Source organism: Peromyscus eremicus, chromosome 9 (assembly GCF_949786415.1).
Source record: "Peromyscus eremicus chromosome 9, PerEre_H2_v1, whole genome shotgun sequence".
Taxonomy (NCBI): Eukaryota; Metazoa; Chordata; class Mammalia; order Rodentia; family Cricetidae; genus Peromyscus; species Peromyscus eremicus.
In genome coordinates, this window is record NC_081425.1 from 77,548,490 (window position 1) to 77,570,307 (window position 21,818).

Consider the following 21,818-nt stretch of genomic DNA (forward strand, 5'->3'; position numbering starts at 1 on the left):
TGGGATTAAAGGCACGCACAGCTTGAAGTGTCCTTTGTAAGAAAGGCCAGATCTTTAAGGGGAACTACCAGAGCCTTATGTGTTCTGAGAAGAGGGTCAGCAGGACAACTCCACCAATGCCCAGACTCCCTGCTCACAAAAGGTTGGGAGGGAAGAAAAAAGGACTATGAAACCCTTCTGAGAACAACTGCCCAAACCTACTAGAAAGTGTAGAGAACTCATTCCCACCCCCAAATCTGCTGCCACAGCAACAGGGCTCCAGCAAAAGCACAGCAGCTGACCGAGCGTGGGCAGAAGCACAGATTTCAGCTGAGAAGCTGCAGAACAGTCTCGTCTGCACAGGGGCGCTTAGGTCAGCCCAAAGAAGAAAAGGCAGGAGAGACAAACCGCAGGCCTGTAGCCCAGCTACAACTAGTAGTCACTGTATCCAGCTCCTAAACAGATCAAGACCAAACCTCCCACTAAACCCCTAGTCCTTGAGTTCCTATGTCCCCAAACACAATGCCCAGATACCAGTACACAATGAAAGCAGGCCAGTGGCTCAGGGGGATGCTCGTTGGGGAAGAGAACAGACCCCAACACGTTTTCCTCTGACCCCACACATGTGTGACAAGAGGGTTTCACGAAATTTGATGCAGATGGCTTTGAAGGCATGGTGGCTGGGAAGTGAGTCACCCGTGATGTCTGTGGGGTCGGATGATCCCCAATCGTGGACCACTGGACAAGTGGCAGGCCCCGCACTCCTGAATGTCACGCCCACCTCTCATGTTCATGAATGAATCTCATCTCCTGTCAAAGACCATCTGGACTCACTACAATTATCCGGCAAAAGGAGAAACTAAGGTTTTCTCCGACGAGAACCTGCCAGCAGCCCTGTCTGGTAAGGAAAACTGTGCATGTGTATTCGTGTGCATACAAGAAGGACTAAAGTTTACAGAGAAACAAAATATTCCGAGTCACAAATTCAAATCCATAGACATGAGGAGAAACACCAAACATTTAATCAATTAAAGTAAAACAATGAAGACTTTGTCTTATTCTTTATTGATCTAACAGATGACTGTTCAAAATGACATGAGCAACAGTTTATCCTCAGTAAAACATTAGCCAATCAAATCTATCAGTGTCTAGAAAAGTATTACACCCCCGGGTAGGGACCAGAAGCACACCTCTGAAATACCTACCCAATGCTTCTATAGGTGTAAAACTACTCTGAAAAACAATCCTTTTGTTTTTAAAAGCCAGAGCTGAGGACTGGGATTGCAGGCACACTGGCAAGCTTGTGTCTGTCATCTGGAACCAGCTCTCTATGGCAGAGGCAGTCATCTGGACAGGATCAAGCCTCCTGTCTCCCCAGAATGGTACCCTGACTCAGGGTGGGTGACAATGTGTCCAACTAAAACAACATGTTCTCTAGCATCCTGTTCATCTAGAGATGACCCATGAGACATAAATAGAAGTGATTGAGCTCCTGGTGGCTCTGAGGGGCAGAACCCTGAGAACATCTCCCACCAGCAGCAGCAGCATGCACCCTTTTAAATCCATACCACTCCCTTCCCCCACTTTCTGCCAGCAATGAAAAGTGCAAGCCAGGATTCTAGTCATCTATTTTTAAAAAATTTCATGTGAATGAGTGTTTTGCCTGCATGTATGTATGTGCACCACATGCATTTCTGGTGCCACAGAGGTCAGAAGATGGCATTGGGTTCCCTGGGACTGGAGTTACAGATGGCTATGAGCTGCCATGTGGATGCTAGGAATCGAACCCAGGTCCTCCACAAGAGCAACAAATGCTCTTATCTGCTGAGCTAGTTCTCTTGTAGGGAGCACATGCCACAGGAGAATCTGGAATGTTAGGCACACACAGCTGTTCCAAGGAAAGGAATGCAGAAGGCTAGAGCGACATTTTTTTCTAGCCAGCTCTGGACCCTCCTCCAGACCCTTCTCATAAACTTGTTTTTCTCAGCCAATCTTAGAACTCATCTTTCTGGATGAGCTTCAACTATCAATCACATCTGATCTGTATTTAGTTTCCTTTGTTCCTCAAGGAGATTTAGGTATGCTTTGTTGTGTACATGAGATTGAGTTAAACACCACAAGAATAGTTTTTAACCAGATTATGCTGTATTTAAATAAACCAAAATTAGCCGGGCAGTGGTGGCACACACCTTTAATCCCAGCACTCGGGAGGCAGTGGCAGGCAGATCTCTGTGAGTTTGAGGCCAGCCTGGTCTACAGAGGGAGATCCAGGACAGCCAGGGCTATACAGGGAAACCCTGTCTGGGGTTTCGGGGAGAACAGCTCCCCGCTCCTGCAGACCTGGCTGGTTAGTCGTGTGCTTTTCTGTTCCTACCTCGCAACTGCAGAAGGATCTAGGTAGCAGCGGCTCTCCAGGTCCCAGACGATCCTCTTCTTGACGCATTCGGCTTGGTTCCTAAATTCTCTGTCCTGTGAGATAATCAGATGAATTTTCTGTTTATTCTGACGGTCTGTGGGAGTTCTTGTATATGACACCTACCGCAGCTGCTTGGAGTATGAGATAATCTACTGAGATAGTGCTAGGTTACCTCAACCCATCACTGAGTGCCAAATGTTTATGCACATAACCTCAGTCAGAGATTCTCAATTCCGGATACACATAAAAATCATGGAGGAGTTTAAAAACAAAAAGATCACCCATTGCGTGGCAGTGTATATTATGTATCCATTTTAGAAGAGAACTGAAAGGAGCTGGCACCAGGCTGTGCGCACAAATCCACTGCTCTCTGCTCTTAACTATGGCTGTGATGTGACCACTTATCTGAAATGACACACTGTACCCTCGTTCTGCGAGCTGAACACTCTCTTCCTCTCCTGAGTTGATTACGTCAGAATATTTTACCACAGCAACAGGAAACGAAAGTAGCACCCCGCCATCATTGTTTTAAAGATTTCCAGGGGCTGTGTGCAGTGGCACATCTCTGTAGTCCTAGTTCTGAGGAGCACGAGGAAGGAAGATGAGTTCAAGGCCAACCTAGGCAAATGTTGAGACTCAGTCTCAAAAAAAGCTTTACAGGTTTTAGTTTGGTTTGGTTTTTGAGATAGGGTCTCACTATGTAGACCAGGCTGGCCTCCTGGCTGGCCTGGAACTCGCCATGTAGTTTAGGCTGGCCTCAGAGATTTTCTGCCTCCCAAGGGCAAGGATCAAAGGTATGCAGCATCACACCTGGCTCCTTCACAGGTAATTTTAAAGAGTGGCCAAGGCTGAGAGACAATTACGTAAACTAAAATACAACATAAGATCTGAATATATAAAATAAAATATAAATCTAAGGGAAGTATGAATATTCACTAAACAAAAGATGAGAAAAGACACTTCAGCAATTTTTAAATGTTGCTACTTTTGTAAAATGGCCTTTGAGAGGCCTTGGTGGGTTTGAGCCAAGGTGCCCCATGGCGGGTGAGGGAGACGCCATAGAAAGTTACTCACACCATGCAGACATGGCATCCATGTGGAAGGAGGGGAGAGGGGAGAGGGGATAGAGAGGAGAGGGGAGGGAGAGGGAAAGCAGAGGTGTGCACACCTCACAGTGAGAAAGGGAAGAAGGAGGAAGAAGGGAGGGGTTTTATCTTAAAGTAGACTTTACTATGTAAGATGACATCAGGACGCTGAGCGGGTCCCCAAGGGGCGGTTCAGAATGCTAACAGCTACCCTTATTACTAGCTTATTTAGAGCCAATGAAAAGAATTCAACATCCTCATTTCACTAATTATTTTTCTGAATGTTTCTACTGATGTTTGTCGACTAGTATGAGAATCCTTTGCAATCACTTTTCTATCATTTTTTATGCCCTTGATAAATATATGTTGAAACAAAAAGAAAAAAATTAAACTAAAAAAATCTTGATTATCAGGGTTGGGGATTTAGCTCAGTGGTAGAGTGCTTGCTTAGCAAGCGCAAGGCCCTGGGTTCGGTCCTCAGCTCTGGAAAAAAAAAATCTTGATTACCATTAGTAAGGCAGTCAATAAGTAAATTAAAGTATGCCCACTCAATGTCATATCACATAGCAACCACAAAAAAGGAAAACGAATGAACATTATTTTAATGTAGTGATATGAAAAAAAATTCAAGATACACTATGAAGTAAAACAAAGCAAATTGTATAATAGCCTGTAAAAATGATAGGGACAGCATCAATATGTGTGTACTAAGGTCTATAAATATGTGAGGCAAAACTGACATGTTTTCCTGCTCCTGAAATAAGCGCAATCTGCACCCAGTCCTGCAACAAAAACAAGACCATGGGATAAGCAGGGAAACAGGAGAAGCTTCTTGTTTGTTTGTTTGTTTGTTTGTTTGTTTGTTTGTTTGTTTGAGACAAAGTTTCTCTGTGTAGCCCTGGCTGTCCTGGAACTCTCTCTGGAGACCATGCTGGCCTAGAACTCAGAGATCCACCTGCCTCTGCCTCCCGAGTGCTGGGATTAAAGGCGTGCGTCACCACCACCAGGAGTGACTTCTCAATATGTTCTAGTTCTGAAAACACAATTGAAAACTTCCTCAAAGTCTAGATTTCCTAAAGAAAAACATTTTTTTTAATGTGTATGGGTGTTTTGCCTACAGGTATGGCTGTGTGCCACCTGTGTGTCTGGTGGTCAAGGAAACCAGAAGAGGGTACCAGGTCTGCTGGAACTGGAGTTACAGATGGTTCTGATCGTCCACATGGGTGCTGGGAATCGAATCTGGGTCCTCTGGTTTTAGTGAATATTTATAATTCCCTTGTATTTATATTTTATTTTATATATTTAGATCTTATGTTATATATTTTAACAACTGAGTCATCTCTCTTGCACCAAGAAAAAAAAATTTTAATTTATATGTGGCAGGATTTCTCAGTGTAGCCTTGGCTGTCCTAGAACTCACTCTGTAGACCAAGCTGGCCTCAAACTCACAGAGATCTGCCTGCCTCTGCCTCTTAAGTGCTGGAATTAAAGGCATGAGCCATTGCCACCAGGCTAAAGAGAAACTCTGTCTTGAAAAAAGAAAACCAATTTTATCTGTAAGCTTTGCTATAATGCTGTCTGAGTATTATTTCACCACCTTTGGAATCACCATCAAATGGAAAGGCATTTTCCCATCACAAATTGGCTAATAGAAATGTAGCCCTGGGAACGTTTTATTGTTTTCTTTTAAGCACTTATTTTTGTTTGGTAAGCCTGTCCTGAAATCTGACTCCCTCCTGTCTGTACAGGGAGAGAGGCAGGTTCTGTCTCTGTCTTCTGTCTGTATTGTACTTATTTCCTTCTGCAGGGACAGAAGGCATCAGGAAGAAACTTTGACAAAGTAGCTACTCGGGAAACAAGACGAAAGGAGTTAGGAAGAGACACATACACAGGAGAAAGACTTCCACTGTTCGCTTCTTAGTTTTAAATTTTGAACTGTATTATTATTATTGCTATATGTCCCCTCAAAGACCTCTGTGTTAAAGGCCCCCCCAAGAGTGGTACTACTGGTAGGTTTGGAGCCTTTAGGAAATGAAGCCTAATGGGGGGGCTCCTTAGGTACAAAACAGAGGGCCCAACCCATCACGGAGCTGAACCTCCAAATGTGAACCAAAACAGACCTTTCCTCTTTACAAGTTGATTATCTTGGGTATTTCATTATAGTAACAAATAAATAACATACTTATCTACTCAAAATGAAATAAATATAAAAGAAAGAGTAAATTGGATATAAATTATTCTGTTTTCAGAATTAGATGATACTGATTTTCACATGCCACCAGTTTTGACAAATGCCAGGTGTGTGTGTGTGTGTGTGTGTGTGTGTGTGTGTGTAAATTTCAGATGCACAAAGGGCTTATAATCTGTTAGTGTACGGTTTTTATCATGAAAGTCTGTTCTCTCACCTCTGGGTGGTTGAGTTCTCCTTCTTCTTCCTCATAGGGACCACCCACAATGAAGGAGTCAGGAATGTTATTAGCTCCTGGAGCGAGAATGTTAGGAATGGGCCATTTTTTAGGCCGGGGAATGACTTCTTTCTCTCCTCCAAGCTTCAAGGTTCCATTCTTGAATACCATATGGAAGTCCTTCTAAAAGAATAGACACCAGATATGAGGACACTCTCAGGGGCTTTGGCATGTATAAAACGTCTGCTTACTACTTTTCCCAGCAGAATTCTGGGTGTTATTCCAGTGATTATGTAGTAGGGGCGTGTGTCCTTCATTCTATTGGTGCTAATGTATAACTCTGTGAATTATAGAAAACACAATAAAATGTAAATTATTCTTTTAAAAAGTGTTTTAGTTATTAACTCACATGCATGTGTACGCATGTGCACAAATTTGGGAGCTGGTATTTACTTTCCCTATGTAGATCCCAAAGGATCAAATTCAAGTCATCGTGCTCAGCAATATACCTTTACTCTTTAAGATATCTCACCAGCCCAAAGAAAAAAAGTAATAGAAACCTGAAGTTGGAGCTGGGCCATGCACAGATGTGCCACACACAGTCATGGGGTTGTCCCTGGAAGGGAAAGCAACCATCCAGACTCAGATTTTCCCAGTTGTAGAAACGGAAGTCAAGTGTCTTTGGTATCCAGCTAAATCCCCAGCTGGATGAGTGTTATGAAAACTTCCATGCACAGCTGTGTCCATAGCACGGTGCAGTCACTAACTTATTGCACCTTGGGACTCTCCAGCAGGGACCTTCTGTGTTCCTGCATCTAGAGATCTGATCTAAATAACTTCTGGAATTCAGTGGAAACATTGTATAATGAGATGCTTATAAAAAAACTCATAAACTAAACCATGCATAAACACACCAAGAACTGGCAACTTTTAAATGTTGCTCATATTTTGGATCAGAACTATATAGTGATTAATATAAATTATGTACAATGTATAGAGTGTGTAACTGCATATTGTTATGAAAATATACATGTAAAACAAAAATCAACATTATTGTTTATTATGTATACAGTGTTCTGTCTGCATGTATGCCTGCAGACCAGAAAAGGGCATCAGATCTCATTATAGATGGCTGTGAGCTACCATGTGGTTACTGGGAATTGAACTCAGGACTTCTGGAAGAACAGCCAGTGCTCTTAACCTCTGAGCCATCTTTCCAGCCCAAATGTTAGTTTTTAAGCCTAAACTAAATCTTAGCCGTTGCTAGAGTGAGTTTGAATTCAGTCTTGGCAGGGAGGAACATGGCCATGAGTGTAGGATTGTTTGAGCCCATGCAGATATCTGGAAGAAGGGCTTTACCTCTCCAACTGATGGAACTTGCAGACCAACCATGTAGTTCTGCTGAGGCCCGACTGGTACAAATGACTCCGGCACAGAGTAGGCAGCCTCCAGGGTGACCTTCAGTAGATTGCTAGCTGAGACCTGGGCTGGGGTCAGTAAGGGCTCTGCCACAGACACCTTCACGTCAAGACTGCATTGCTAGGAAATAAAGTGACGCCGCACTTATGAGAACTGCCATAGGTCCTCACTGTCTTTATTGACGTTATCTGCTACCACTGTTCAGGATGAGGTTAAACTCAATTATAAAGATAAACAAATTTTATCTTTCCCCAAGTACCAGGAGCCAAAGAAAGAGTCCAAGGAGAACTGGAGGGTCCTATTCTGAACTAGAGTCCTTTCCATTCCACAACAGTGAGGTAAAATACAAACACAAACACACATGGGAGAAGAACTGGGTGACTCTATATGAACCTAACTAGTAGGCAATCATGAAATGGGATTGAGTGCTTTTTTTTTTTTTTTTTTTTTTTTTTTTTTACTAGCCTGCATTTTCTGATTATGTGGGGTGTGTGCATGTATGATGCGTGTGTATGTGTTCGGGCACATATGTGCCATGGTGAGCATGTGGAGGGTAAAGGATAACCTTGGATATTGTCTTCACTTTCCACTGGGATTACAGGCCCCTGTCTGGCTTTACACGGATCCTGGAAATTCGAACCTAGGTCCGCGCACTTGTCTGACAAGTGCTTTATACCTAAGCTGTCCACATTATCATCATCATCATCATCATCATCATCATCATCATCACACTTATTACACAGGGTCTCACTATGTAGCCCTGGCTGGCCTGGAACTTGCTCTCTAGACCAGCAGGGGCTCAAATTCATAGAGATCCACCTTGCCTCTGCCTCCCAGGTACTAAGATTGAATATGTGTATCACCATACCCACTCCCTTATGATTATTTTAATAATTCAAATGCAGTGATTTATCATAAGATATTTTCAGTTGGGCGGTGGTGGCACACGCCTTTAATCCAGCACTTAGAAGGCAGATGCAGGCAGATCTCTGAGTTTGAGGTCAGCTTGGTCTACACATCAAGTTCTAGGATAGCCCAGGCTACACAGAGAAACCTTGTCTTGAAAAAATAAAAAAGAGACATTTTTAAATATATGTGTGTATGTGTGTGTGTGTGTGTGTGTGTTTGCATGTGTGTGCATACCTAACATTTTCACACACAATAGAATAAAAAGGTTTAAATGTGTATTTACAACTTGTGGGTTCCCTCCCTCTAGCATGCAGGTCTCTAGGACCTAACTCAAGTCAGAAGTTTGGCAACCAAGTGTCTTCCCTCAGTAAGCCATCTCACTGGCCCCTTAAATGTGTATTGACTGCTAATAATATGCTGATAAAGAAGACACATTCCAGCCGGGTGGTGGTGGCACACACCTTGAGGCAAGTGGATCTCTATGAGTTCGAGGCCAGCCTGGTCTACAGAGTGAGCTTCAGGACAGCCAAGGCTACAGAGAGAGATGCTGCCCCAACCTCTCTCCCTCTCCCCCTCCCCTCCCCCTCCCCCTCCCTCCCCCTCTCCCTCCCTCTCCCTCTCTCTCTCTCTCTCTCTCTCTCTCTCTCTCTCTCTCTCTCTCTCTCTCACACACACACACACACACACACACACACACACACACACACACACACACGACACATTCCCTTTCATTATGAAACTAGTACCATAGCTTTATGAGTTATGAAAAATCCTGTACAAAATACCCTCTTCGAGAAGCACCAAGTAAGTGAGTAATTAATTACCGGGCTAGAGGGGAGTAGGAGACAATGACATCCAACCCCACTTCTACAGACTACAAAGGGGTTTGTGACTTGGATCAGCAAAGGAAATAAAGAAAAAAATCATTCTGGGTCCAAAGAAAAGCTACTGTAAAAGGGATTGAAACAGTGGGCTGCCTTCAGCCCAAAGGTAAACAAATGCTAAGATTACTCATAACGACCCAAAGAAAGCCGAGGTAACATGGAGCAGGAAAAGGGTAAAAAGAAAGAGTCTAAAGACACTTAGGAGGGAGAGGAGGTCGGATTTAGAGATCAGCTGTAGTTAGGCTCCATGGATGTAACTTAGGTCCTATGTCATGTCATTTCATGGATGGGTACTGTCATCAGCCCAGGGCACTAAGATAAAGGAACGAGTAAGTTGAGGGGAAGATGTGAGTTCAGTTTCAGAATGGTATGTCTAGATGTTTACAGGCTGTCATTGACTCTTCATCATCAACAACATCCCAGTATGTTGCATCACATTTTGGAATTCAGGATAGGGTGTTGGCTGGTGCTGTGTTGAATTAGAAGTCTTCAACCAGAGGCAGGCTGCCATGCCTAAGTATATACTGTCATATACAGTTTAACCTGCTGGCATACAGCCCAAGAAGCATTTCCATAGTTAAATCTCCCCTAAGTTACTTGCCCTTCTGGGCAAAGTAACCAATACGTGCTCTTTGCCCTAGGTTATATCCACAAGGTGGGACTTAGCCTTCTTCATGCCTGTTCACCAGAAATTAGCAATATAAGTATCATGAAAGGAAGTGCCCAATGCAATGTACTCACCCGAACTTGACCTTAATAGATGGATTACGAGGCAGCTAAAAGCACTAAGACTTAAAACTCGGATTACCTTAGAGCCCGCTGAAGGAGTCTCTAAGGGCGACCCCTGCACAGGATGTAATGGGACCACCGTTTCAAATGATTCCTCTCCTGCAAGGTCAAATTGAGCCAAAGAAGAAAGGGTCAAGTCAGAGCTAATCCAGGCACAGACACACACCCTCATTTCCCACGGAAACCCTCAAAGCCATGGAGGCTGACCTTTACACATCGTTGGGTATAGGTTTTATGCATTTTGTTACTTTTTTGCTTTTGGATAAATTACACATCTGACCTTCCAGTAAAGGAAGCAGGTCCACCACAGCTTGGCCCAGAGTTAGGGTCTTCTCATCCTTCTGTTTCTTCTCCTTTGGTAAGACCTCAGTCACGGTTACTAGAAGAGCCAAAGAAAAGGAGAACACTTCTAACACCTCCACCAGACGGCAAAGCTGAGGCAGGCAGAGTCTGAGTTAAAGAAAATGAGTTCTGACATGGGGTCCACAGCTCAACGGCAAGAATGCTTGCGTGAGGCTTCCCATAAAATCTCTAGTATAGATAGCAGTAACAGCAGCAGCAGCAGCAGCAGCAGCAGCAGCAGCAGCAGCAGCAGCAATTATCTCAAAACCCAAGAAGGCATCAGGGACTTCTAATGGAAAGTCAGTGAGAAGTCACTAGCTCAGTGACGTCTGCACTTTTTGCCTGGAAGTTATACAAAACAGTTCTTAATCATGTGATACATACATGTAAAAGCAACAGATGTATACAGCTACCTGGCAACAACATTACTACTCCTTATCATCTCAAAGAACCACTGTTTCCTGTTGCATTTATCGTAAAAAAATTACAGATGTGGTGGCACACATCTGTAATCTCAGCACTAGAGGTAGAAGCAAGAATTGCAAGTTCAAGGTCAGCCTGGACTACATGGTGAAACTGTTACTTCTCTAGAAATTAATGTTTTAGATAGGATCTTGTGTATCTCAGGCTGTCTTCAAACTCACTATGTAGCCAAGGATGACCCTGAACTTCCTCTCCTTCCTGAGTACTGGGATTACAGGCATGCACTGCTATTTTAGTTAGGGTTTCTATCACCATCATGAAACAAAGAGGACCACATCGGGCATCTTATAACCATCAGCTTCTCCAGCTCCCGGGGATCCAATGCTCTCTTCTGGCCTCCACAGGTGCTCCCCTCACACACACACACACACACACACACAGATGAAAATGGTTTTTAAAATGTCTGAACGCACTGATGTTTCTATAGTGTTAACCTCTTAAGTATACAGTCCGGCACATAGAAGATAAAAAGGAAACTATGGAATTTACTCTCAGTTACTTTGGGTATTTATACTCCTTCTCACCACCTTTCAGCCTCCTCCATTTGCTTTTACACAGTGTCCAGTTGTGCTCTCTGAGAAATAGAGGAAAGCGTATCCACTCTGTCATCCCAGAGTTCCAGTCCTTTTTGGTTTCTAGTGAACACACTTAAGATTATAAATGTTCTCCTACTGTGGCCACATCTTACATGTCTTGTTTTGCTTTTGTAGTGGTGGGGAGTAAAATCTACTATTGAACTACATATTCCCTGCTCTTCCCCTACCGTCTCCCTGTGTTCGGCATCTGTTTTACTGTTTGGTAATTCTAAATACATTCCTTTTTTTCTGATGTCTTTGTTCCATGAGTCATTCATAAAGTTTTTGAAATTTCTATCTTTTTGATATTGAGCCCTAATTCTATTAACTATAATATTTTGTCTAGGAGACTCTCTGAGCTATGCATGGTGGTACACACTTGCATTCTTTAGGCTACAGATGTAAGATTGAGAGCTCAAGGCTAGTCTACAGACATACCACCCTGAATGTGCCAGGCCTCAGAAGATCGTGGAACCTAAGCAAGATCAGGTCTGGTTAGTACTTGGATGGGAGAACTCAGGGCTAATCTGGGCTATATAACAAGCTGAAAGCTAGTTTAGGCTTCATAGTAAAATTTTGACTCAAAAAACAAACCAGAAGGAAAACCTCATCTGTATACCAGATTCTTTTGTATTTGCTCTGACCTAGAATGCGGCTAAGTTCTGTTTCACAGAAGCTCCTTGTGTGTGGTGAACACATGCTTATGTCTACTAATTACCCACAAACACTCTTTTCTTCTCTCTAAAGAGGGAGGATGGTGAGTGGATTTAATTTTCTTGGGCCTTGATTTTTCAGAGCCATAGTTGTACTGGGGACATGTGTTGAATGAATCCTAAATGGTCCTATAATAAAAACCTGGAGCAAGATATTGGGGTAAATGCTGAGAGATCAGAGAGACAAAGGAACAAGCCACTAGAGAAACTTCTCACGACCACCGAATCCTCAGGTCGAATGGAAGGCAAGATCCTATCTCCAGGAGTCCTTTGACTGAAGGCCTGTGAGTCCTCAGCTGAAAGGCTCTCTAGTTCCTGTCTCCTCACACCTTATAAGCTTTTCTCCGCCCAGCCATTTCACTTCCTTCCTAGGGCTGGGGTTAATGGTGTGTGTTCTTCCCCAATACTGGTAGCAAAGGCATGAGATCTCAAGTACTGGGATTAAAGGTGTGTGCCACCACTGCCTGACCTCTATGGTTGATCTAGTGGCTGGCCCTGTCCTCTGATCCTCAGGCAAGCTTGATTTCATACACAATATATCACCACAGACATGATTTCAGTCCCACCTCCTTATCCAAGGCTTGTCCTTGTGAGAACATTAAAATCCAGTCCTAGGTTTAGGAGTACTGCTCTCTCCCCAGACCCACCACTCCCATATGTTCACCAATGTCCACTGCTCAAAGTCTCCAAGTTCAGTTCTTGCTTTGCTCCTGGGAACTAAGGGACTGCTTCTGTCTCATGGCTTTGGTTACACACTTTTAAAAAGTCTTCAGCTCTGCTTTCTTCATTCATTACGCTTGGGAAGAACGCAATCAAGGTGCTCCTCCTATCGTGGGTTCCAGGGAAACAGAGCAGAGTGAAGAAATGAGGGAAGAGTCGTGAAAGAAGGTTGGGAAGGGCTCCTCCATGGCCAGCTGTTCCCAGGGAGCCCACACTTGACGCTTGGAACGGCTAAGCTGGAGAACATGTTTCTTAAGAGGCACCTGAGACTCTTACCCTAAGGGACATCTTTTCAGCATCTCCTCTGTTGTTTGAGTTTGGTGGTCTATGGTGGGACCCCAAGAGTTCTTATGACAAGAAAGATAAACTATAGGATCTAGCACAGTGGTTCTCACTCTTGCTAATGCTGCGACCCTTTAATACAACTCCTTATGTTGCGGTGATCCCCAACCATAAAATCATTGTGTTGCTACTTCATAACTGTAATTTTGCTACTGTTATGAATCATAATGTAAATATCTGTGCTTTCTGACGGTCTTAGGGGACCCCTATGAAAGGGTCGTTGGACTCCTCCAAAGGACTCATGACTCATAGGTTGAGAACTACTGGTCTAGAATGTTGTCTGCATTTCCAAGTCTTGCATCTTGAGATCTGAGGGCCTGGTAAGCACCCATGAGATGTATCATTTAAAAAACTGAAAAATTACAAAATCAAAAATAAAGACTGATGTGTATACTGGTTTTCACCTTGCCTGCATCTGGAATCAACGAGAAGGCAAGCTGGTAGGCCACCCTTTAAGGGATTTTTGACCAAATGACTTGAAGCCCAGATAAAAAGGCAGAAGTGGGAACACTTTTCCTGATTCCCTCTTGCCTTCCTCCTCTATGACAAATTCCACACCTCTGCGGCCACTGCCGACTTCTCCGAACTTAGAAGCGGCTTCTTCAGGCCTGCCCTGTGGGCTTCAGATCAGCGTCTCTCCAGGGATCCATCACGCTTTCAGCACCAGTGCTGCAGAATAATCCTTGTGCACACTGTGAAGACGTGTCTCTCTGGCTGGTTTAATAAAAGGTTGAAAGCCAAGAGCTAGGCAGGATTTCCAAGCACAGAGGATGCTGGGAAGAAGAAAAGAGTTGCCACCCAGACATGGAGGAAACAGGAAAGCAGCATGGGCAGTACAGAGTAAAGGTAATAAAAGCACAAGAGAGAAAGTAATAATTAATAAAAATAGGTTAATATAAGTTATAAGAGCTAGTTAGAAACAAGCCTAAGCTACTGGCTGAGCTTTCATAATTAATAAGAAGTCTCCATGTGATTATTTGGGAGCTGGCTGGCAGGACAAAGAAAGACTTGCTACACACCAGCCTGGAACTACTCAGAACCAAGTCTACTGGAGTGAACGACTCCTGGGTGTTTGGTCTTTTCAGTGTGAGACAGCCATTGGTGGACTACCCCCACCATATCGTGGATCCCAATCTAGTTACTCCCTCATAACACACATTCATTTAGTCTGTTCTGTTCCTCTAGAGCAGTGCTCAACCTTCTTCTTCTTCTTCTTCTTTTTTTTTTTTTTGGTTTTTTGAGACAGGGTTTCTCTGTGTAGCTTTGGAGCCTGTCCTGGAACTCGCTCTGTAGACCAGGCTGGCCTCAAACTCACAGAGATCCACCTGCCACTGCCTCCCGAGTGCTGGGATTAAAGGTGTGTGCCACCAATACCCTGAATGCTCAACCTTCCTAATGTTGTGCTGACCCCCAACCATAAAATTATTTTGTTGCTACTTCATAACTGTCATTTTGCTACTGTTATGAATCACAATGTAAACATATGATATGCAACCCCTTTGTCATGACTCACAGGTTGAGAAGCATTGCTCTAGAGACTTCTGACTGATACAAAGACTATAGACCAAAACATGTCAATGAAGTGCCTGCTGTGCAGGCATGAGAACCTGACGCTGAGCACCCACATGAAACTTGGGCGCCTACGGCAAGCATATGCAACCCCAGGTGTTGTAGGTTGAATAGGAATGCCCCCATAGGCTCATATATTTGAATCCTTAAGGTGGCACTAGGAGGTGTGGCCTTGTTGGGGTAGGTGTGGCCTTGTTGGGGTAGGTGTGGCCTTGTTGGAGGAAGTGTGTCACTAGGGATGGGCTTTGGGGATTTCAACTGCTCAAACCAGGTCCAGTGTCTCACTTTCTGCTGCCTGTTGATCTGAATGTAGAATTCTCAGTTCCCTCTCCAGCACCATGTTTGCCTGCATGCCGCCATGCTTCCCATCATGAGAAAATGGACTAAACCTCTGAATATAAGCAAGGCTCAGTTAAATACTTTCTTTTATAAGAGTTGCCATGGTCATGGTGTCTCTTCACAGATACAGAACATTGACTAAGACATGGGGTTAGGGTAGTGGTGGGGTGGGGGAATCCTGAGATAAGTAGATTCCTGGAGCTAATTGGCTAGCCACGGAAAGACCCTACCTCAAAAGACAAGGTGAACAGTAATAGGGGAAGACACCTGATGCTGACCCCCAGCTCTGCACACATGTACTTGTACATGCACACACACCAAAATACATGAGCACACAACTCACCTTCACACACACACACACACACACACACACACACACACACACGCTACAGATGAAAACAAAACAAAGTAAAAGCTAGCACACAGGTGTAACAAATTATGTCAGAGATAAAGTAATACAGAACGTGTACATGGAAACCATGAAGACACAGATCAGAAACCATCCACCTCTCCATCTAATTCACTCAACAAAAACTCTTAGAGCATCTGTTGTGCTACAGATACTTCTAGGAATCGGAAATTCTGAAGAAAACTAAATCCAGCCCTGATTTTAAGAAGAGCATCCTTCAGCAGGAGAGGCAAATGAAAACTGGCCACTCAAGATGGTTCATACACAAAAGCACAGATAACACAGGATATCCAGTTAGGCTTAAATGTCAAATGAACAATGGGCCATTTTAAAGTATGTATCAAGTTGTGTGGGTCTTTTAAAAATCATTTTTCTCTAAAACCTGGCAACCATTAATATTGGAATACAAAGGAAACTAGAAGAGAAAGGATGAAAAATTGATAAAATTAGCATGTTACAGTTTTTTGATGCTGGAAGCAGACAGAACAAGGTCCATTGGGTTATTCCTATGTGCAGTGTAAGGAATATGCATTTCTCCCATCACAGCAACTGAGTATTCAGAATCTCCTCGAGATGTCCTTGAACCATGAGACTTACGGAATAAGGGTTTGTGAGCGAGGTCATCTAAAGTGATTCCTCCATCCAGACTGAGCTCAATGCTGCTAGTAAAGTTGTACTTTACAGTTCCTTCTGGAGAGACAGTGATTTTTGAAGAGTCTCCAAGGACTACCTGATTGAATTCCGCACGAACAAAAGTAACTGGGGTGTCTCCTTTAAACCCTTTCTGTAGGCAGAAACATCACGTTACAATTTCAAACGCATAACTTTCCCACATATCTGGCAACCTATCTTGACCTGAACTAAACATTGTTTTGTTTTTTCCTCTAACAAGCTACACCGCAAATACAAATGGGACAAGCAGAAAATCATTAAACAAATGCAGTTCTAGCTTCATGCAACATTCTACTTAAGTGTCATTTATGTTACAGCTTAAAAGTTATCACTTTTTGTATTATCTGATTATAAGAATATACTGCCAGACATCGTTAAAAAGTGAGAAAAATTACACAGGGAAATAAATTTGTAGTGGCCTTATTCTAATATGCAGGCACTATTAACATTTCAGAATATATTTTTATGTTTCATTGTGATATGTACGCATGTATACATTTTTACATACACATTATTAAACAAACAGAGCTCACTAACTATGATGATCTTTTAAAGAACAGCTCTGTAAACTTCAGGACAGTGAATATTTTCCCATTTCATTATTTACCTAATTTTTAGCAGTTTTTGCTGGTCTATTATTTGAAATCCTAAAATAAAATTAATCATTGAGAGAATTCAAGAAGTTTAGAACCTTTCAGAAGGAAGGAAAAAAGAAATTGTAAGCCAGATGTGTTGGCTCATGATGTAATTTCAGCATCTAGGAGGTTGAGACTGGAGGATTGTTGTGAATGTGAGGCCAGCCTGAGATAGTGAAACTCTGCCTCAGAAGAAAGGAAGTGTGTATGTGTGGGAAATTACTTAGCAAAACAGAAATGACTCTGTGGTGGTTTGAATGAAAATGGCCCCCATAGGCTCATAGGGAGTGGCACTATTAGGAGGATGTATGTCACTGGGTGTGTGCTTTGGGATTTCAGATGCTCAAGCCAGGCCCAGTGTCTCTTCCTGCTCCTTGGGAACCAGGTGTAGAACTCTCAGCTACCTTTCCAGCACCATATCTGCCTGCATGCCACCATGCTTCTAGCCGTGATGACAATGGACTAAACCTCTGAACTGTAAAGCCAGTCCCAATTAAATGTTTTCCTTTATGGTCACAGTGTCTCTTCATAGCAATAGAAAATAGATTTGTTTTGATCCTGTTAAAATTAGCATTCAAAGGGCCAGGTAGTTTAGATACACACCATTATGACTTGTTGAGTATAAACTAACAACATGGAATAATGGGGAGAAGATCACTATGGATAGAGGGAGAAAAATGCTGCAAAACTTCAATCTTCTCCCCATGCTCCTAAATAGGGACTTAGTGGGTTTCCAGGAATCAATTTACCAAGTCATATCCATTAGTCACAGTGATGTGCACCGTTCTGCCTATTGATGACGCCTGTTCCATGTCAGCACTTGGTCAAAGTCTCTCTGGTCTTCTTTGGCCCCTGTAAAGATAACAAATAAGTCTGTTTCCTTGTGTCCCACATCATAACCAGGAGCACTGGAGCTGCGAGCACATTATAGGCCAGCATTGTTTATCCCCACTTTGCAGTCTCTGCTGCTGGAGAGGAAATGCTTTCAGGAGTTATCACGAGCATGGCTCCACCAACTGATGCTAAAGGTTCCTAAACACATAACTGACCTATGGCATGCAAATAATCACAAGACAGACTCAGAGTGTTATCACTCAGTGCTCCACCCACATTTCCTCCACAGTCTGAGAAGTTCCGGGTAATGTCTGTTCTATGGACTCTTCTTCCCCTCCCCCACCCCAAGACAAGGTTTCTCTATGTAGCTTCAGCTGTCCTAGAACTTGCTCTGTAGACCAGGCTGGCCTTGAACTCAGATATCTGCCTGCCTCTGCCTCCCAAGTGCTGGGATCAAAGGCTTGCACCACCATCGCTGGCTTCTATGGACTCTTGAAAGCAACAAAGGCATATGTCCCTATTTTCAAATAATTTTACAAACAATTCCAAAAGTAAATTGTCCGGAGCTGGAGAGATGGATCAGTGGTTAAGAACACTGGCAGCTTTTCCAGAGTTTGAGTTCAATTCCCAACAACCACATGGTGGTTCTCAGCCATCTATAATGGGATTTGATGCCCTCTTCTGGCATGCAAGTGTATATGAAGATAGAGCGCCATATACATAAAATAATTAAATCCTAAAAAGTTATTTAAAAAAAGTAAATTGTTCGAGTGTGACAGCACACACCTCTGTAACCCCAGCACTTAGGAAGCTGAGGCTGGAGGATTGTGAGTTCTAGGCCAACCTGGTCTACATAGTGAGTTCAAAGATACTTACCCAGGGTTACACAGCCAAACACTGTCTTACCGAAATAAATAAATACAGGTATCTGCTTGAGACAGGATCTCACATAGCCTAGATTAGCAATGATAATTACTACTGTCAACTTGACAAATCTACAATCTCCTGGAACTGTATGTCTGTAGGAAATGGTCTTGGTCATGTTGAGGTGGAAAGACTGACATACTGAATGGTGGTACCATTCCCTGGGCTGGGGTCCTGGACTGTATGAGTGGAGAAAGCCAGCTGAGCAACAGCGGCAGGTACTCCATGCTCTGACTGCTGACAGATGTGACCAGGTGTGAGCACCAGCGGCAGGCACTCCATGCTCTGACTGCTGACAGATGTGACCACGTGTGAGCACCAGCGGCAGGCACTCCATGCTCTGACTGCTGACAGATGTGGCCAGGTGTGAGCACCAGAGGCAGGCACTCCATGCTCTGACTGCTGACAGATGTGGCCAGGTGTGAGCACCAGAGGCAGGCACTCCATGCTCTGACTGCTGACAGATGTGACCGGGCACATCAAGCTTCTGAGGCCTCGGCTTTCCCACCATGACAGCCTATAATCTGGAACTGTGAACTTAAGTCACTTTGTCTGAGTATTTTATCACAGTAACAAAAAAGACACTAAGCTAAGGATGACCTTGAACTCCTGGTCCTCCTGTCTCCACCTCCTAGGATTATCTGAGATTATGCTGCGCTGGAGGTCAAATCCAGGACTCTGTGGCTGCTATATCAGTGCTCTGCCGAGGGAAACACACCCTCCACTGTCTTTTTTTCCCCTCTCAAATGTCAGGTTTTCTAACTTAATCTAAAGCGGAATATAATGAGAAAAGGCCTTATACATTGCTGCCAGGAAAGTAAACTGGTGCAGCCACTATGCAAATCCATATGGAGGTTCCTCAAGAAAATAAAAATAGAGGAGAGATGGCCCAGTGGCGAAGAACACTGACTGCTCTTCCAGAGGTCCCAGGTTCCATCCCAGCCCCCACATGGAGGCTCACAACTGTAACTCCAGTTCCAGGGGATCCGACACCCTCTTCTGACCTCTCAGGACACTAGGCATGCACACTGTGCACAGACAAACATTCAAACAAAACACCCATGCACATAAAGAAAAGCAAAAATGAAGCCACCATATCATCCATCCACACCGCTCCTGGGTAGACACCCGAAGGAGTCAGACACAGAGCTACTTGTCCTTGTTCATTGCATCACTATTCACAACAGTCAAGGTATGGAATCAAAGAAAATACGGCATATATACCATATATATTATATATACAGTAAACTGTAAAGAAGAATGAACTTCTGTTATTTACAGAAAAACAGATCAAATTGGATATCATTGTGTTAAGGAAAACTCATCAGACTCAGAAAGACAAATGTGTATATGAGGTGTTTATATCTAAATATATATAATATACACATGACAAGAAAGTAGAAGGGGGTTACCCAGGAGGAGGAAGGGGTGAAAAGGGAGAATGGATTAAAAAGGGATAATGCAAGGGAAAAAGACAAACACCACGTGTTCCCTCTCACACGTAGAACTAGGTTTAAACAAACACATGGCACGAAAGCGGGCATGGAACTATTTGGGGGCGAGGGCAGAAAGGGGCGAGCCGGACAGGGACAGACAGGGACCGTGGAGAGAACCTAACCTAAGTACAATGACAGAGACGTGTGAATCAGTCATAAAGAGATCCATTGTGTTTACGTTTACTGAAAATAAATGTAAACCGAAGTGGAATTTAGCTGTGAGGACATACTGTGCTAAGTTTGTCTGGGATGGGTGATGTAAAGAAGACAGCCAGTGGAGGACTCCAGGCTTCATATTACTCCGCCTTTTCCCAGCGACTCCCTCAATCTTGCAGTTGCCTAAAAGTCTCACCTCACCCAAATGCTTCCAGGCTCTTTCAGGGCCTCAGTGGCACCACGATTTCCTTATCAAAAGTGTATTTGGAACGTCTTTTTGTGTCAACCCCTTTCTCTCTGGTAAATTAGTACCATATGAATTAGTTCATTTGTGCTAGACCAACACATGTCTTTGAGTCTCTCTGACTCCGTTTTATTATAATCCATTCCATTTCCATCAAAATCTTTAATTGAGTTTTATTAAGTTATTAAGTAAATGCTTAAGATAGAAGAGAAACGATTAAGTCCACTTACTTCGGGAATTTAAAGTCTAGTGAGGAAAAGAGACATGTAAATTGACCAAGAAGTATAAGCTTTGGACAGGTACCCTGACAGAGGACTGGGAAACAAAGAGGAAACTAACTATCGATTATGACTTGGTACAAGCCAAAGCCTTTATATGTGTCCTGCAGGAAAGAGGAAACAGTTTCAGACAAGCTTGTTCTCTTAGCAGCCCATGATGGAGCAGGGACGTGGGAAGCTGGGACCTAACTGGATCTGAGAGCGCGTGTGTGCATACCAGGAAAATCTCCTCATGAGAGGCGACCTGGAGCTAAAAGAATAGTTTAAAATGAAGGCTGTTCATTTTAAGAGAGAAAAGACTGCCAAAGGCTCAAAAAGACCAAAAAAGCAAATCAAATACTCCAGTATGTTTGGATCATAATGTGGGGATAAATCTGGAGGTAAACACTGTTCAGCTCTTTTCCTCCGTCCACGGCTCCAGCCTCTGCCGTGCGGTCAGCTTCTCCCCTCATCTGTGACCTGGCTTAGGCTGGCCCCCTCCCCGCCCCAGTGTATAGACATAATCAACCTTCGCATTCTTCGCTGCTTTCCCATTTATTCTCCCCCGTCCTTCTTTCTAAGGCGGATACCAATGCTCTTCCCTCACTTTAAACATTTCCCATCTCTCCCACTCGGGAACATTCACTACGGCTGTGCATTCAGCCAGTCCTCATTCCGGGACATGTTGTTGTTGTTGTTTATTTGTGTGTTTGTTTTTAAATGAGGGTGGAGGTTGTGCTGGTTTTCCTCGAGGTGCCAGGCATACAACACAGTCTCACGCACGCTGACCCACAGTCCCAGACGTGGAGACTGAGTAACGGTGGCCTTGGACAAATGCCTAACCCTCGCTCCTGCCCTCAACAAGGCACGCATTTCTGGTCACGCACTCAGAAGCCTCGAGCTGTCACTGGACGCGGTGAGGCGGGGTCGTGGGCACGGCTGGGCTGGGCGGGGGAGTGCAGCTGCAGGGCAGTGCCTGGCCTCAGCTGAAGGGGAAGCGTGGGGAGGCCTGGAAGGAGAGATCTGGGGAGTAACAGCTTCACCTATTGCCTCGGAAAGGGAGCAACTATCTTACCTGAGGCAGACGCAGGCTATGTTTGCTGTAACTATAGCAACCAGCTGCCTCTCGCGAGAACTTGTTTTTCCCATCTCACGGAAGTTGACGTGATGCTTGTGCTCTGAAAACCCCGCCCCTCGGGGGCTGTTTCTTTTCATTTTGCAA

General features: G+C 43.8%; 1 protein-coding gene across 6 annotated transcripts in view; it reads right to left on the bottom strand.

The window, feature by feature from the left end:
• Positions 1 to 21,743, bottom strand: part of Cfap70 (cilia and flagella associated protein 70) — a 73,466-nt gene extending 51,723 nt beyond the window's left edge. For 5 of the 6 annotated variants that reach the window (XM_059273796.1, XM_059273793.1, XM_059273795.1 and 2 more), the window contains exons 1-8: positions 21,672 to 21,743; positions 17,435 to 17,537; positions 15,976 to 16,162; positions 10,167 to 10,265; positions 9,906 to 9,985; positions 7,245 to 7,424; positions 5,886 to 6,068; positions 2,354 to 2,448 (exon numbers count right to left, since the gene is read on the bottom strand). In XM_059273796.1, coding sequence (XP_059129779.1) covers positions 2,354 to 2,448; positions 5,886 to 6,068; positions 7,245 to 7,424; positions 9,906 to 9,985; positions 10,167 to 10,265; positions 15,976 to 16,162; positions 17,435 to 17,497 — 887 coding nt within the window. In that variant the 5' untranslated portion in view covers positions 17,498 to 17,537; positions 21,672 to 21,743. Of the gene's footprint in view, positions 1 to 2,353; positions 2,449 to 5,885; positions 6,069 to 7,244; positions 7,425 to 9,905; positions 9,986 to 10,166; positions 10,266 to 15,975; positions 16,163 to 17,434; positions 17,538 to 21,125; positions 21,237 to 21,671 lie in introns of those variants that run through there. The other variant, XM_059273794.1, reaches the window with a different exon arrangement.
• Positions 21,744 to 21,818: the final 75 nt, after the last annotated feature.